Below are 13,040 nucleotides of genomic sequence, written 5' to 3'. Positions count from 1 at the left end.
TATAATTGAATACTACATAAAACCCTATATTCTATTTCAAGTTACTTGTTTTTGTCGACATAAAGGGGAAAAATACGCCATGAAATTATTAGCAAAGCATTTTTAAGTTCTAAATTAGAAAGTTGTAGCACCTCAGTGTAATACTTTGGTTATGGTGGAGTTTAAGAAATCAAGCACCAAGAAAATGCATTGCCATGAATTATTAGTATCACAGCAGAGAGTTTAACGTGAGGTTTTCTGGCAGGAGACAACTTTCATCCTGAGCTGCAGTCTTGAAACAGTCCATGAAAGTTACTTGACCTGCAGACTAATGTGAGTCATGGCATGCATCACCCTATAAATACAGTACTTTGTTTGCTCAGAAAGCTATATTCTACTCAAATAAAACATTTCTTGTTACCTTTGTCTCCTATTCCCTGCCTCACGAGTTGTGTACAACTTTAGCACTTACTACCGATCATTCTTGAGGAATAGTTACGTACCAGTTGTGCATAGCATTATCTGTAACAGAAGTTATTGCTCTCTCTTACAAGACATTACATACAGCTATCAAAGAGGTTACATCTAGTCATTTCTTGCCATAAGGTTGTTCTTGAATTACGTTATCCCGCATTGAGTAGAAGATAGTCTCGTTCTGTGTAATAGGGTAAGTAGCATTTTACTCAGTCTGTGTCTTCAAATCCTTCTCTGGTATAAACATTCCATGCAGGTCCAGATGCATTTCTACATCTACTGTGGCTCGGCCCAGTTCTTTGAATGTTTTAGCATCCAAGACAAGTAGGAAGGGTGCTTCCTTTGGGTCAGACTTCACCACACAAGTAAGAACAACGCCTGTGACATACAAATGAAGAATTAGAAGCACATACCAGTTACACCAAGCAGAAAAAGAGAACACTGTCAGGAAACAATTCTTCTTTCCTAACAATTTTAAGATACAAATTTACTAGATCAAGAAGGCTACTGAGAGTGCTGAAGAACTACTGAATGCTTCTCTTCTGTGCTTTTTTCTGGTCTGCCTGTAGTTCATTGAGAAGGAAAAAAGCAAACCAACACTGAATTGTGTGCCGGGCAGTTTTGGGACTCATCATTTCAGCTATTTGCCTTTTGTCTTTGCAAGGAGTCACCTGAGAACAGAACTAGATCGAGTTTACAGGGGTACCTGCAGTGCCACTTCATGTTCTCATCTCATCTGTAAGAGCACTGACTTCCCGCAGCTTCAGCTGCTCCAATCTATTGATAAATCCAGCTTCAATGGAGCTCTAGAAAGTCCTAAGCACTGGGTTTATTGTTTATGGCTGCCTTGGGACATTACACAAGCTGATTCTCATCTACTGTTCCTTTGGTTTCTTGTCTGCAGAAGTAAATGGCTGGTGCTCATTTTAATCTCACAGTGGAAACATCAACCCAGCTTTCTTGACTAAGAACAATGAAACTTGTAAGCTTTAATGCAAAACTCATGTAACCCCAGCTGTCTGAATGTTGTCATTATTTTACCATCATCCTCTTCTCTTGCATCAGGGCTGGGAACGAAAATGGGCTCAGATGGCCAGCAGTGGTCCTCTCTCCACTGGAGCATTTCCTTTGTCTGGATATTAAATTTTACAGTCTAAATAGTTGGGACCAGAAAAGGGAAATGTCAGTGACCCAGACAGTGGTTTATTCCAAAGGTACAACATGAACAGACTGCTGGCGTGGGGAACAATGCTACGAGTTAAGGAGCAACAAGGCATGTGTCATCACAAAAAGGAAACACCTGGAAAACGTTAAACTTTGGAGTCCCATGTAGCAGCTGCATAATCACAAAATGTTCTTCTAATTTCATTACAATGGCACCCTTCATTTACAGGCTTTAAGTATTTTACAAATACTAACAGATCATGCAAGAACCTCACTATAAATAATGCCCTCACTATACAGCGGAGGAGTCTGAGGCCCAGAACATGTAAGTGATTTGCGCTAAATCACTGTGGTTGTGCAGCAAAGCAGGAAACAGCATTTAAACCTTCCGTTTTCTAAGCCTGTGAATTATTTTCCTTTTATTGTGACCTCAATATTTCTCAAGGCGCTCTATTGTTAAGTAGGGTATATATGCCAGAACAAAGGCTATTAACAGGGATGTGTAAAGATTAAAGCAATGGAGCAAGAATTCCACACAGACACTGGTGTTTACTGAGCGGAGCGCAGATCTTCATCTCTTTAATGGCTCAAGTCCCTGACCAAACCAGTCGCCACTGGGGACACATGGCATTTTCAGTTCAATTCTATTAAGGCCTTTTCTCTACCCATACAGGTGCAGTTTTCCCCTTTAGTCAAAAACTAGGTTTACACAAAAATGAAAGCATTGAAATGCTGGAGGAAGAATTTGGAAGAAATCTCCCATCTAACCAAGGTGACAGCAGTTTCGCTGACAGACTTTACCTCAGGACAATGCATGGTTGTTGTTGTGCCTGCATTCATTAAAGAGCAACTGATGTGAAAAAAAAGTCTTCTAACAGCATTTTTTATTATATTTGTCAGGCAGGGATTATCTGTGCTGGAAATCACAGACTTGCAGATTTGTTTGAGCTACTGTCAGATGTGCTGCAATAAATTTTCTTGCATCATGCCTAAATCCAGCTTTATTTTGTAATCGGTTGTGGTAATTAAACACAAGAACCAACAGTGAACTCAATTTGCTCTGCCTTATAGTCACAGAACAAGAAGTATAAAGAGTGTGTCTGTACAATACCCTTACCTTCAACTCCTAATGCTTTTTGTACATTTTAATCTATTTGTACTCTAGCCTGCCTCCTGAAAAGGCTGGCATCACGCACACAGTAACGAAGCATTTGCTACCTTCTAATACAGAAGCAGCTAGCAAAAGAAGCTTTCTGAATAATTAGATACTGTTTTAATATTTTTAGCTGATTAGATACTGTTGCAATAACTTGTTTCAGTTAGGTTTCCTAAAGGGAAAAATATACTACAGCTGTATATGTCTAGTACTTCTTTTTCCTGCTCCCTTCTATGTAGCTCTTGGCACATTACGGAAGTTCAGCCCAGTTTAGCAGAAAGGGAGGGTCTCAGTAAGTATTGTGTTCAAGAGACTTTGTGGGAATATAAAGCTGGAGTTTATGAATACTTTATGAGGGAAATAGTACAACATGAGCTTACCCTTATAAGAATTTAGGCTTTTTGTGTTTCTTTGCATGTGAATGACCCACCAAAGGAAAAGTTTTGACAGAAACACATACACTATTGAACACTCGAGAATCCAATCTCAAGTCACATCTGCAAGAAAGGATTTGTTCTGCTGCCAGTGGAGCCACATGTTTTTCAGAGCTGATAATAATGTTCCAGATTTCTGACTAGTACGGTGAAGATGTATTGTTTCCATCGTTTGGCCCAGTGCAGTTGTTTCAGTCACACAAGTAAGCTAACGTGTATGTCCAACTGTTCATCTCCCTGCTTCCACATGCTGAAGTTTATGAACGTAGTTCCCAACTGCAGCGTCGTCATTTAGAAGCTTTAACATGATGTTGGGAAAAAAGAGTTCAGTTTCTGGCCTCAGAACTACACACTTTGAATCTGCATGTATGAATGCAGGCTAGGCTATATTTTGGGGAAACCAGTAAAGCATGGTCTACTTATAACTGCCTAAATTTGATTTGTGTTCTATAAATACAGTTTCTGACTTTGTAAATGTTAATTATACCTTCGTAGGGACTGGACTCCACTGGACCTCTGCTGCAAAGACGTACTTGTACTTCTTGCCATTGTAGTCGTAGTTGATGCGAGGCAGTTCTATCCCTGGGTAAAATGAAGTTCGAGACTTAGGAACAAGAGCAGAAAACTTACTCCAGTGTACATTTACATATGCCAATCTTCAGGAAGTTTTGCCCTGTGACAACACCTTGACGGTATTTAAAACAGGTGTTGCACACATTTTGTCTGTCTGAATTTCTAAAAAGCTGAAGATGGATATTAACACAATGTAATTAGCCCACGGATGTTAGTTCAAAAATGACAGTTTTTCATTCTTAGGGATTCATTATACTGGAACTTACAAGGGTTGTGGGGTTTTTGTTGGGTTTGTTTTCTTTCTTCATAAATGCATGAGATGTGAACATCTGAGATACATTCTAAGAAATTACTTTCAGCTTAGGTAAAGATATATTCTTTACATATTCCTGTCATTATCCCCTGAAAAAATTTCAAAAATCCACTTTCAAAGGCAACCTTCATAAAATACAGCAATAACTGAAGTTACTGTTTATAACAGACCCATTTAACTAAAACTATTCTTGTAACAGGTAGATTTGCAAGCCCTAGTAATAGTTCTAAGATGAGACTTGGGATCCTATATTAATATAAAACTGATGCAACATCAGACATCTGAAGGGTTTCACTCCTGATAAATACATACCTGAGAGCCCCAGGGTCACGTATTAGTGGAGAGACCCAGAGGAGGGAAGTAAAGACAAGAAACATATTGTCATCAGCTACAGTGACCATATGAATTGAAAGTTTTGTTTCTCTGAGCTTTATGAAGAGCCTACATACATGAACAGCTATCAGGCACTATTAGAATGACCTATGTGTGTGTAAGAGAATGTGTTTGAGATCTGTAACGGGTGTGTCTCACCTTCGCACAGTATTTCAGGCTGGCAGTAGATGCTGCCGTCCTTCTCTTTCACAGCCATTGCAGCAGACGGAAGCGTGACTAAGTTGGAACCTACTTCGGCATCCTGAAAGAGACATATGCTGAAAAAGTAAGGTGCCTCTAAGAATGTGCTTCTAGTTTTAGTCTTTCATCAGGTTTGATATGAATATAGACAATTTTGCAATTAAACGAATAATTTAGCTTCAAGAAGTTCCTTCTTAGGGCATTTATCTTGCAACTTTAGATACTGACCATTTCATCAGAAATCTTGTTCTATTCAGAGGATTTTAATATATCATAATCACTGTGAATCACACTGAGCCTTTAGAAAGGTTTAGATAGACATGGCTATGTTCCAGAAGCCCAATAAATGGATTACATAGTCTGTGAATTTAATTAATGATGATGGGTTTCAAGGAATTAGGTATCAAATTCCCACTAAAAGTCAGCAAGGTTAGGTGTTCTAGCACCTTCTATAAATCAAGTGCAAAAATAGGTAATGCATTCTTATTTTTAATACACTATTGCACAGATTGTGGGGAAGTTCAGACAGCGGGTGTGATCCAACACATCCTTTGTCACTGCTGCATTACTGTTTCTGAGACACAAACAAAGCAGCAAGATTCTAGGGTGTAGAGAGAAAAAGTATTATCCAATCCAAGTGTATCCAGGCAGAAACTTGCCCAGGTTTCTGGGCAGTACAAAATTTTTGCTGCAAACAATGATGTGAAATGATGTTTTAAATGAAACTGAAAGATAAAATCTTTCCTCTTCCTAGTAAATCTCACACTTAAAGGAAATCTTCCGATTTTAATGAAACCATTGCAACAGTTGGGAGTGTTCATGTACTTTATCTAGATTTCCAGAAAAGCGAAAGAAACAGATTGTGCAAGACCTCATACCTGCCCTTCTGGTCACCAGCCCAGTTGATATATCTGCTCATGTTTGATTGCATTTTACAAATAATCTCCCTGGGAGGGAAATTACATGTGCTCAATAGCCCTGTTCTCCCCAGTGGATGGTATCAGAACCTAGATCCATGTAACTGTATGTCCAGCTGAAAATTGCTGTTTCTCCCAATACACACAGAAAAAAAAAGTCCTGCACACTCTGTGTATATGTTATTTATAAAAAATCAGAAATTTGCACATAGGAGCTAGCAACTAATAAGTCACCTATTGTTCACACTGATGTATTTCAAATTAACAATTAAAGAACAGATTACAGAGCCATTTCCTCCCTACCTTGTCATACTGCAGGGGAACAACAAATCGTTTGCTGGTCGGTATGGAGGTAAGTTTGTTGTTCTCTTCAAAGTCTTTATTCAGTTTTTTTAAATAGAACATATCATACAAGCTATTGTCCGTGTAGGCAATAATATCAAAAACGATGTGGCCATCCTCTTCATAAGCATTTATATGGTGAAAAAGCACCATAGCATCAGTATAAAACTTGGTGGATACTTCTTTTTTAGTCTTCTTGTCTACAAAGTGAAACCAAGTCTGAAAGATAGGAAACATTATTTAAAACCCTTAATGATCAGCAAATAGATTTTTAGGAAACTGTTTTCTAACGGTAGCCATCAACAGTCTAATGTATTGCCTGTTTCTACTGAACCATATTAAGATCTCAGGATTTGCTGCTGGGAGACAAGAGGTTCCAACCTGAGGACCAAAAAATACAGGAGTAAAATGAGTGTGGAAATGCCTTAAGCTCATTTTACTGTTGCAAATTACTGTTTAGGCTAGGCTGAGGATTGAAGTTTTCCAGTAAAACCTGGAAAGTCCCCTGCTCTATTTTTAAGTTAAATAAACCTCCCTTAGTCCAGAGTCTCTCCGGTGCTCTGTGCTGGTGCCCCCTACCCCAGCATGCCCTACTTACTGGTGGCCAGAATATGTGGAAATAAGGTCCTCAGAAAACAGGTTTTTTTTTGCTCAGCTGCCACAGTGAAAGTCTCTTTTTGCTGGATGCAGCCTTTTCCACCAGTCGGGCTGGTGGAATGCAATGGATCTAGATCAGATCTCGTCCACAACATGCAGTATTTCATTTGGACCAGAAGCAACTGTATGTGTCTGGGATGCTAGGGCAGTTTTGAATTCCTCTGCTAGCACACTCTATTTCCAACAATGCCAAACTATCTTCTTCCTCAAGCACTTCAGTACCAGATATTAATCTGTGAAATTTCTAGAGATGGGAGATAGTAGTTAAAAAAATACTTCTAAGAAAGATGTGCAACATGAAAATCAAGGGTTAAAAAAAAAGAGAGGAGTTACTGAAATTAATGAACCAGATAAAAGACAGAAGAGTGTGGAGGAGGTCACTGGCCTGGCTGACTCCACTGCTCAGCATTAGGAAAAATACCTTATCTTCCTTGTGATAGGCAAGGCAGGAAGCCCAGTTCACACCTCGCATGTAAGCCGTTGCCATTTTGACAATATCCAGTTTGAATGGCTGCTCTACGAAGATGATGTAATTTTCTGTGACTCCAAAGCTATGGTAGTAGCTTGGGTGGAGCAGAGAGCGAGAAGGGATGGAGCATACCACTTCCAGATGTTTAAAACAGGATTTCTTCTTTTCTTTTTCTGAACATAATTGAAAAAAACAAAACAACCCACAACCATTTATAATAAATTCCAATTCAATCTTGTGCTTGGATTTCTCCTTTGTATGAAGTAGGAAAGAACAGGTTTCCTCTCATATGCACTACTCTAGAGATAAAATTGTTTCTATTCACCCTCCCTTTACACATCACAACACAGGGAATGGAAATTCTTCTAAAAGAGTTTGTTCCCTCTAGTAATATTCAAAGTAGAATTCCTCTAAAAGCAAGGTGATTCATACCAAAATACCCGGTTTACACAGTACTTAAGATGAATCTTTGTAATAGCACATGGCCAGACAGGCTACGCAGTTAACACTAAGTTCACAATAAGTTAAAATTAGGAAAAGGAACACCACCAGTTTCTAGAAGAGCTTTATCACCATCCCTTAACCTCTGGAGAAAAGAAACTGCGAACAAGTTTCTAGAAAATACTGGCAGAAGACATATCTTACCTGGCACAGAGGGAGGAATCTTAAATAGAATGTATTTTGTCTTCCCTTTATCAACTATCGAAGTACCCATGTTGAGAATATTTCCAGCACTGTCATAGTGCGGGTGAGAAGTTGCCACATTCACAGCTACATATTTGCTGTAGTCAACCTGGAAAATGACACAATAGGAGATTTTAGAGGGGTGTGAGAGAAATAAAATTGATCTCAGCTAACACCACAGATCTATCAGTTTTTTAGCACTGGCAGCCTTTTATCGATACCCCGTTTTCAAAAGGCCTTGAAATTTAAACAAGCCAAATGACTCAGGTCGGTATTCAAATGATTTCATAATTCATGACTAAAACAAGTTACAGATCTAAATTACGTTCACCCCTCTCTTGCAGCCACGTAACACAACGGGAGGATTGGCTAAAAAAGTTACTCTGCAAATGCCCATTTCTTCCCAAAAGCAGTTTATTTAACAGGGCTGTGAGTCTGGCAATCTTTTGGAGCAAAAAGATTTCTACTTGATTTAAAGCTTGGAAATTGTCCTCAAACTGTACTGCATGCTAGAAAAAACTCTATGTTTCAGTATGTTAAGATTTCATTTTAATAATTAAGTAATATGTTGCATAAGGTACTTGGAAAGCAGTCATGTAACTGACCTACTGAATTGTTAATTATGTAAATCACCTGATAACTACAGATGCATAATAATGGAAAGAATCCAAAATAATAATGTCATAAGCATGATAAGTGGTATTATTCCTGCAGCCTTGATAGATTATGTACAAGTGAAATTGCTCCAAGTCCAGCTTTTCCCAAACTACCTCGGATTTAATTTTGAACTTACTAGTTCTTAAAAGATCTGGTATTTTCACTATTTCACTTTATCACGACTTCAAAAGTAAGGGAAGAGTAGGAGGAGAAAAGTATCTTTTCAGTTTTGTGTCCTGTACATGCTAAAGGATCCTTATGAATCAGCCTGAAACTTTGTTCATTGGCGTATCAGGAACCAGAACGACAGACCGTATACCTTCTCTAACGTCTCCAGAGTCTGCGGGTTAATTTTCCTGATGAAGTTAGTCTCACTGGTAGCGTAAAAATCATCCCCAGTTTTCATAATGTTGATGAGGCAGTTGTCTGTGAATTCAGGAATGGTGTGAGACAAGTATGAGAATGCCCTGTACAGAGGGAAGTTTGGAATCGGTTCGTTAGAGCAGCAGAAGCCGTACCCGCTGTCACCCCGTGCAAAGCCGAAGTCGCCCGAGCGGCGTGGGACGTGCACAGCAGCAGGGCACGGAGGAGCTGGGGCTGTCTCCTCCCTGCCGAGCCTCTTCTGGCCCTACCCTGCCTCCATGGAAAGGGCAGACAAGCAGAGGAGATGGGCTGCTGGCCTGGACGAGGGTGGAAGACACGCACGCAACTGTTCTTCCACATGCAAATGGGCATCCAGGACCCGTCCAGCCGTTGGCTGTAGCATACGCACTGGAATATCAGGATGGGCTCTCCTCTGCACACCTTGAGAGAATTTGTCCTAAGAGTTTCTACTCAAAACCAGTAGGTTTTTCAGGGTATGCCTTCATAAAATAGATGGATTCACATACTCCCTGTATATGAATCACAGGGATTCGTATCCATGTGGCACAACTACATACCACAATTACGGTTTCAAAGATAAAACTTAACATGTGGGCTTGACAGTTTTCCTTATTAGTGTAGGATTTTATCATATTCTCTTGAAGCCAAGACAAATTTGCTTATACTCCTTTTGAACTCAAAATGCCAGTGTTATCCTACATGCTGGAAGAGGGAAGGAAAGCGTCTTATCTCAGAGCAACGACTTACAACATATCAACTTTTTTGCAATAACTAGCCATGCATGTGCTCTTAGCAAACCTCAAATTCAAGGTCATCAGAGGTAGATCAGATAGGAAGAAGAGATGGGTAAGCTACTTATATTTGTCACAGAGCATCCACAGCCAAGTTTACAAGACAGGTGATAACACAACGACTTACACCCTGCCGCTCACATACAGCCTATCAACCCTTCTAACGGTAGGAGAGCAGCTATTGCCGTGATCCCAAGCGGGTCTGGCTGTGAACATTAGGTTAGCTCAGGCCTGTGGGTGCAGGCCTTCAACACACTGCACGTGACCCAGGAGACAATGGAAATTTTTCATCACTTTTTCTTTTGTAAAAGGGGTCTTTAATCCAGAGCAGGACACAGAGTATCATTTTTATAAACTTCTGCCAAACACTTGAAAAAAGAAAATATTTGTTTTTTCAAAATTACCACAAAATCTACTTGTAGTAGTGAATAAACCATCCAATACTGCCGATAAAATGAATGTAAAATATTTGCTTCAGAACAACCCATAGTGAGTACAGTGCTGGACATACCTCTTGGCCTTTTCAATGTTTGGCAATTCTAAATCTACAAAACAAATTTTGTATTTGTAAATATGTGTCAAGGGTAAACAGAAAGACATCTGTGCTGGAGAGAGAAGTGGACAGAAGAATCTTGGGGGAAAAAAAACATCGCTTACTTGGAAAATATGTTTTTGCATGGATCTGGATAGGCCATAGTTCCAAACTCAGACACCACGATTCGGTTTGCTTCTACATTGCAGTTGTACGTGTCACTTCGGAGATACTTACTTCTGTAGTAAACTTCACCTGACAAAGTCCAAATAGGATTGAATCACATTTCATACCGAGTTCTTCAGACAATTGGCACAGGCAAAGTCAGAGAAGGAGTTTCTCAAGCAGATGTCCTTTAGCTAAGACAAGTTTGCAATGAAACCAACAGTGCCCCTAAATCCCTCTTTGGGAACTCCTTATCAGCTCTCTAAGGCACCCAGGACTGTCCTTGTGGCTGCTGAGACTGGTACTAATTTGTCTAGCTTCCGTGATTCCCAACACACATGGACAGCACTGGGGGACTGGGGAGAGGAAAGGAGGGATTGGGATAAATCACCCGGTAAACCAAAGCAATCTGTGTAAAACAATTGTGAAATATGCATCATATGGGTGTGAGTGGTGATAAATCACCTGTATTGGCAAATGTAGTTATGAGAGTAACAAATTGCTTGGGGAATCAATGTCTGTCCTAACCAATGTAATGGATCACTATTCTTGAACTAACTGAGCTCGGCTTTAGGTATGTAAAATATACCAGCAATTCAAAAAACACCGGTCATTTCTGTGTAGGTCATTTTGTTAAGGAAGGAGAGCTGGACAGGCAAGGAGATCCTGCAGTTGCACTTAAATGCCTCCAGTCACAGCAAGAGAAACTAAAAAGTGAGCACCAGGAATGGAGGATGGCAGGATGAACCCCAGTTCTTTTACAGATACATGCTTTTTGCAGCAAGAATCCAGGTGTAAGCATCCTGCCTCACACTGTAAAACAGCTGAACAGACAAAAAATGCTTTAACTGAGAAAAGGAAATGGTTTTGGATAGAGGAGCTGCGTGTTTTCCCTCTGCCAGGACGACAAGCAGGAGGACCGCGCGTAGGGGTGTCAAGCATGCATGAGTGAGGTTTGGCATGTGAAGTGACACAGTGGCCCAGTTTCTCTCCTGGCAGCTGCTACAGCTGCAACCAAATCCCAAAAGGGGAACATTCGTCTTCCCTGAAACTAGGCTGTTCATCCACAACAGAAAAACCTCCGGATATTACAGTACGTTTGGTTGATCCACTTGGAAACAACAGCGTTTTTCTTGCTGCGGGTGGAAGCCAAGGCTGCCCCGCAGGGACCTGCCCAGCGCTGGCCGCAGGCTGTCCCGCAGTGCGGACGGTACTGGCGCCCCAGAAAGAGGACGACATAACCTGTCTCTGGTCACGGCCGAGCAGAGATGCTCCTGCTGCTGCGGGCAGTGAGGTGTGGGGGTGTTTGGAAAGACTTTCCCAGAGCCAGTACCACCTCAGCACACAGGGCGCTCTGCAGAAGACACCTGCCACGCTCTAACACTAACCTAACTCCAAACAGAATTAGCACCGTGAGGCACCAAGATTTGGGTCGCTGCGTGCTTTTTCAATCTGATGTGCAGCAACTTACCATTTTTAAATGTAAAGCTATGCAGCAGAGCCAAGCCGTCAAACCAGTGGTTATACTTCGTGTCCCCTATCGTGTGCATCCCTGGGCCGTTTCGGAGAAGTACCCCTTGCAACCAAGTGGGCAACTGACCTGTGAACAGAAAGGAGACACCAGGATCCATCCGTTTCGATGAGGGGCATGCTACAGGATGATTTTTATAAGGGCAGAGGCTTCGTACAGGCAGACAGACTGTGGGTAGCATAGCAGAGCACTGTGTTGGAGTTTTGGTTAACAAAAACATGACCTGCTCAAGAATGTGGCACTAGTAATATCCTGCACCAATATTGCTGTAAGAGATTACTGTAGTGAGATGAGACTGCTGGAATGTAATTTGCTAAATATCAGGAATTAAATAAAGTTGGACCTTTCTTTTCTGCACTCAGATTTTGAAGTGATATATTTAAACCTCTTTACTCATGCCAGGAAAAACTAGAGCTTATCAGAAATAAACGTATTTTATAGGTTATATGACTTGCATTGGCCTTCAGTACATCAATTTAAACTTCGGGCTAAATGAATTCCAGTAAAAATTTCATTAATTAAATTACACAACATAATCTATTGTCATTCTGGGAGTGTTTTTGTGACACTGGTCAGAATATTAGTGCTTTGAACACAAAGGATAGGAATATTATACTGAAAATATCGAAGTACTGCTGAGGTTTGAATACAAAATGTTCCCCATCAAATCCCTGCAAGAAATACATTACCTACCATTTGTCACACAGAATAACAATTGAAGAATGTCATAAGAGTTAAAGAGCTGAACAAAAGCATATCAGATATTAAATTAAAACTTTCACTTCTTTGTGTATGTGCCTCCTGAGGGAATACTGAAGGTCACATACTGCTTTTCCACACAGTACACTCTCAGACAAGCCAACAAACTAATCCAGTATGCCGTAATACTCACACAACTTCAGTAGGGTTACAGTTCTGGAATACATGAGGAAGATAAAGAACTCTTGGCACAATGGATGGACTATTATTATTACATTCTAGAAGAGCCTTGAAAACCAAACCTTACTTGCATTCCTGATACAAGAAGTTCCAATGCAGCAATTATAGTACTTTTTTGTATGAGATGAACAAGGTTTAAACTTTAATACACAGAACTGCAAAGAACTGGAGTAACTATAGCTGGTGAGAAGACAGTGAGGAAATCACAAGTTAGCAAAAGAAAAGAATCCTTCAGAGAGAAGAGGATTACAATCTTAATAAAGTATATATTCAAAATAGAGACATAATTTTTGTTTGGAAGGGAAT

The 13,040-nt window shown here is 40.2% G+C and overlaps 1 protein-coding gene across 1 annotated transcript in view; it reads right to left on the bottom strand.

Moving 5' to 3' along the window:
- Positions 1-658: 658 nt before the first annotated feature.
- BCO1 (beta-carotene oxygenase 1) overlaps positions 659-13,040 on the bottom strand; it is a 14,504-nt gene continuing 2,122 nt past the window's right edge. Inside the window, exons 2-11 of the mRNA XM_010161053.1 lie at positions 11,736-11,864; positions 10,225-10,354; positions 8,712-8,859; positions 7,697-7,844; positions 7,004-7,224; positions 5,887-6,144; positions 4,625-4,727; positions 3,695-3,789; positions 1,495-1,606; positions 659-831 (exon numbers count right to left, since the gene is read on the bottom strand). Of these exons, the coding sequence (XP_010159355.1) occupies positions 659-831; positions 1,495-1,606; positions 3,695-3,789; positions 4,625-4,727; positions 5,887-6,144; positions 7,004-7,224; positions 7,697-7,844; positions 8,712-8,859; positions 10,225-10,354; positions 11,736-11,864 (1,517 nt within the window). The remainder of the gene's footprint in view (positions 832-1,494; positions 1,607-3,694; positions 3,790-4,624; positions 4,728-5,886; positions 6,145-7,003; positions 7,225-7,696; positions 7,845-8,711; positions 8,860-10,224; positions 10,355-11,735; positions 11,865-13,040) is intronic.

The sequence above is a fragment of the Eurypyga helias genome, unplaced genomic scaffold (assembly GCF_000690775.1).
Source record: "Eurypyga helias isolate BGI_N326 unplaced genomic scaffold, ASM69077v1 scaffold6921, whole genome shotgun sequence".
NCBI lineage: Eukaryota > Metazoa > Chordata > Aves > Eurypygiformes > Eurypygidae > Eurypyga > Eurypyga helias.
The sequence above is the reverse complement of the archived record's forward strand: the minus strand, read 5'-3'. Positions and strand labels throughout refer to the sequence as shown.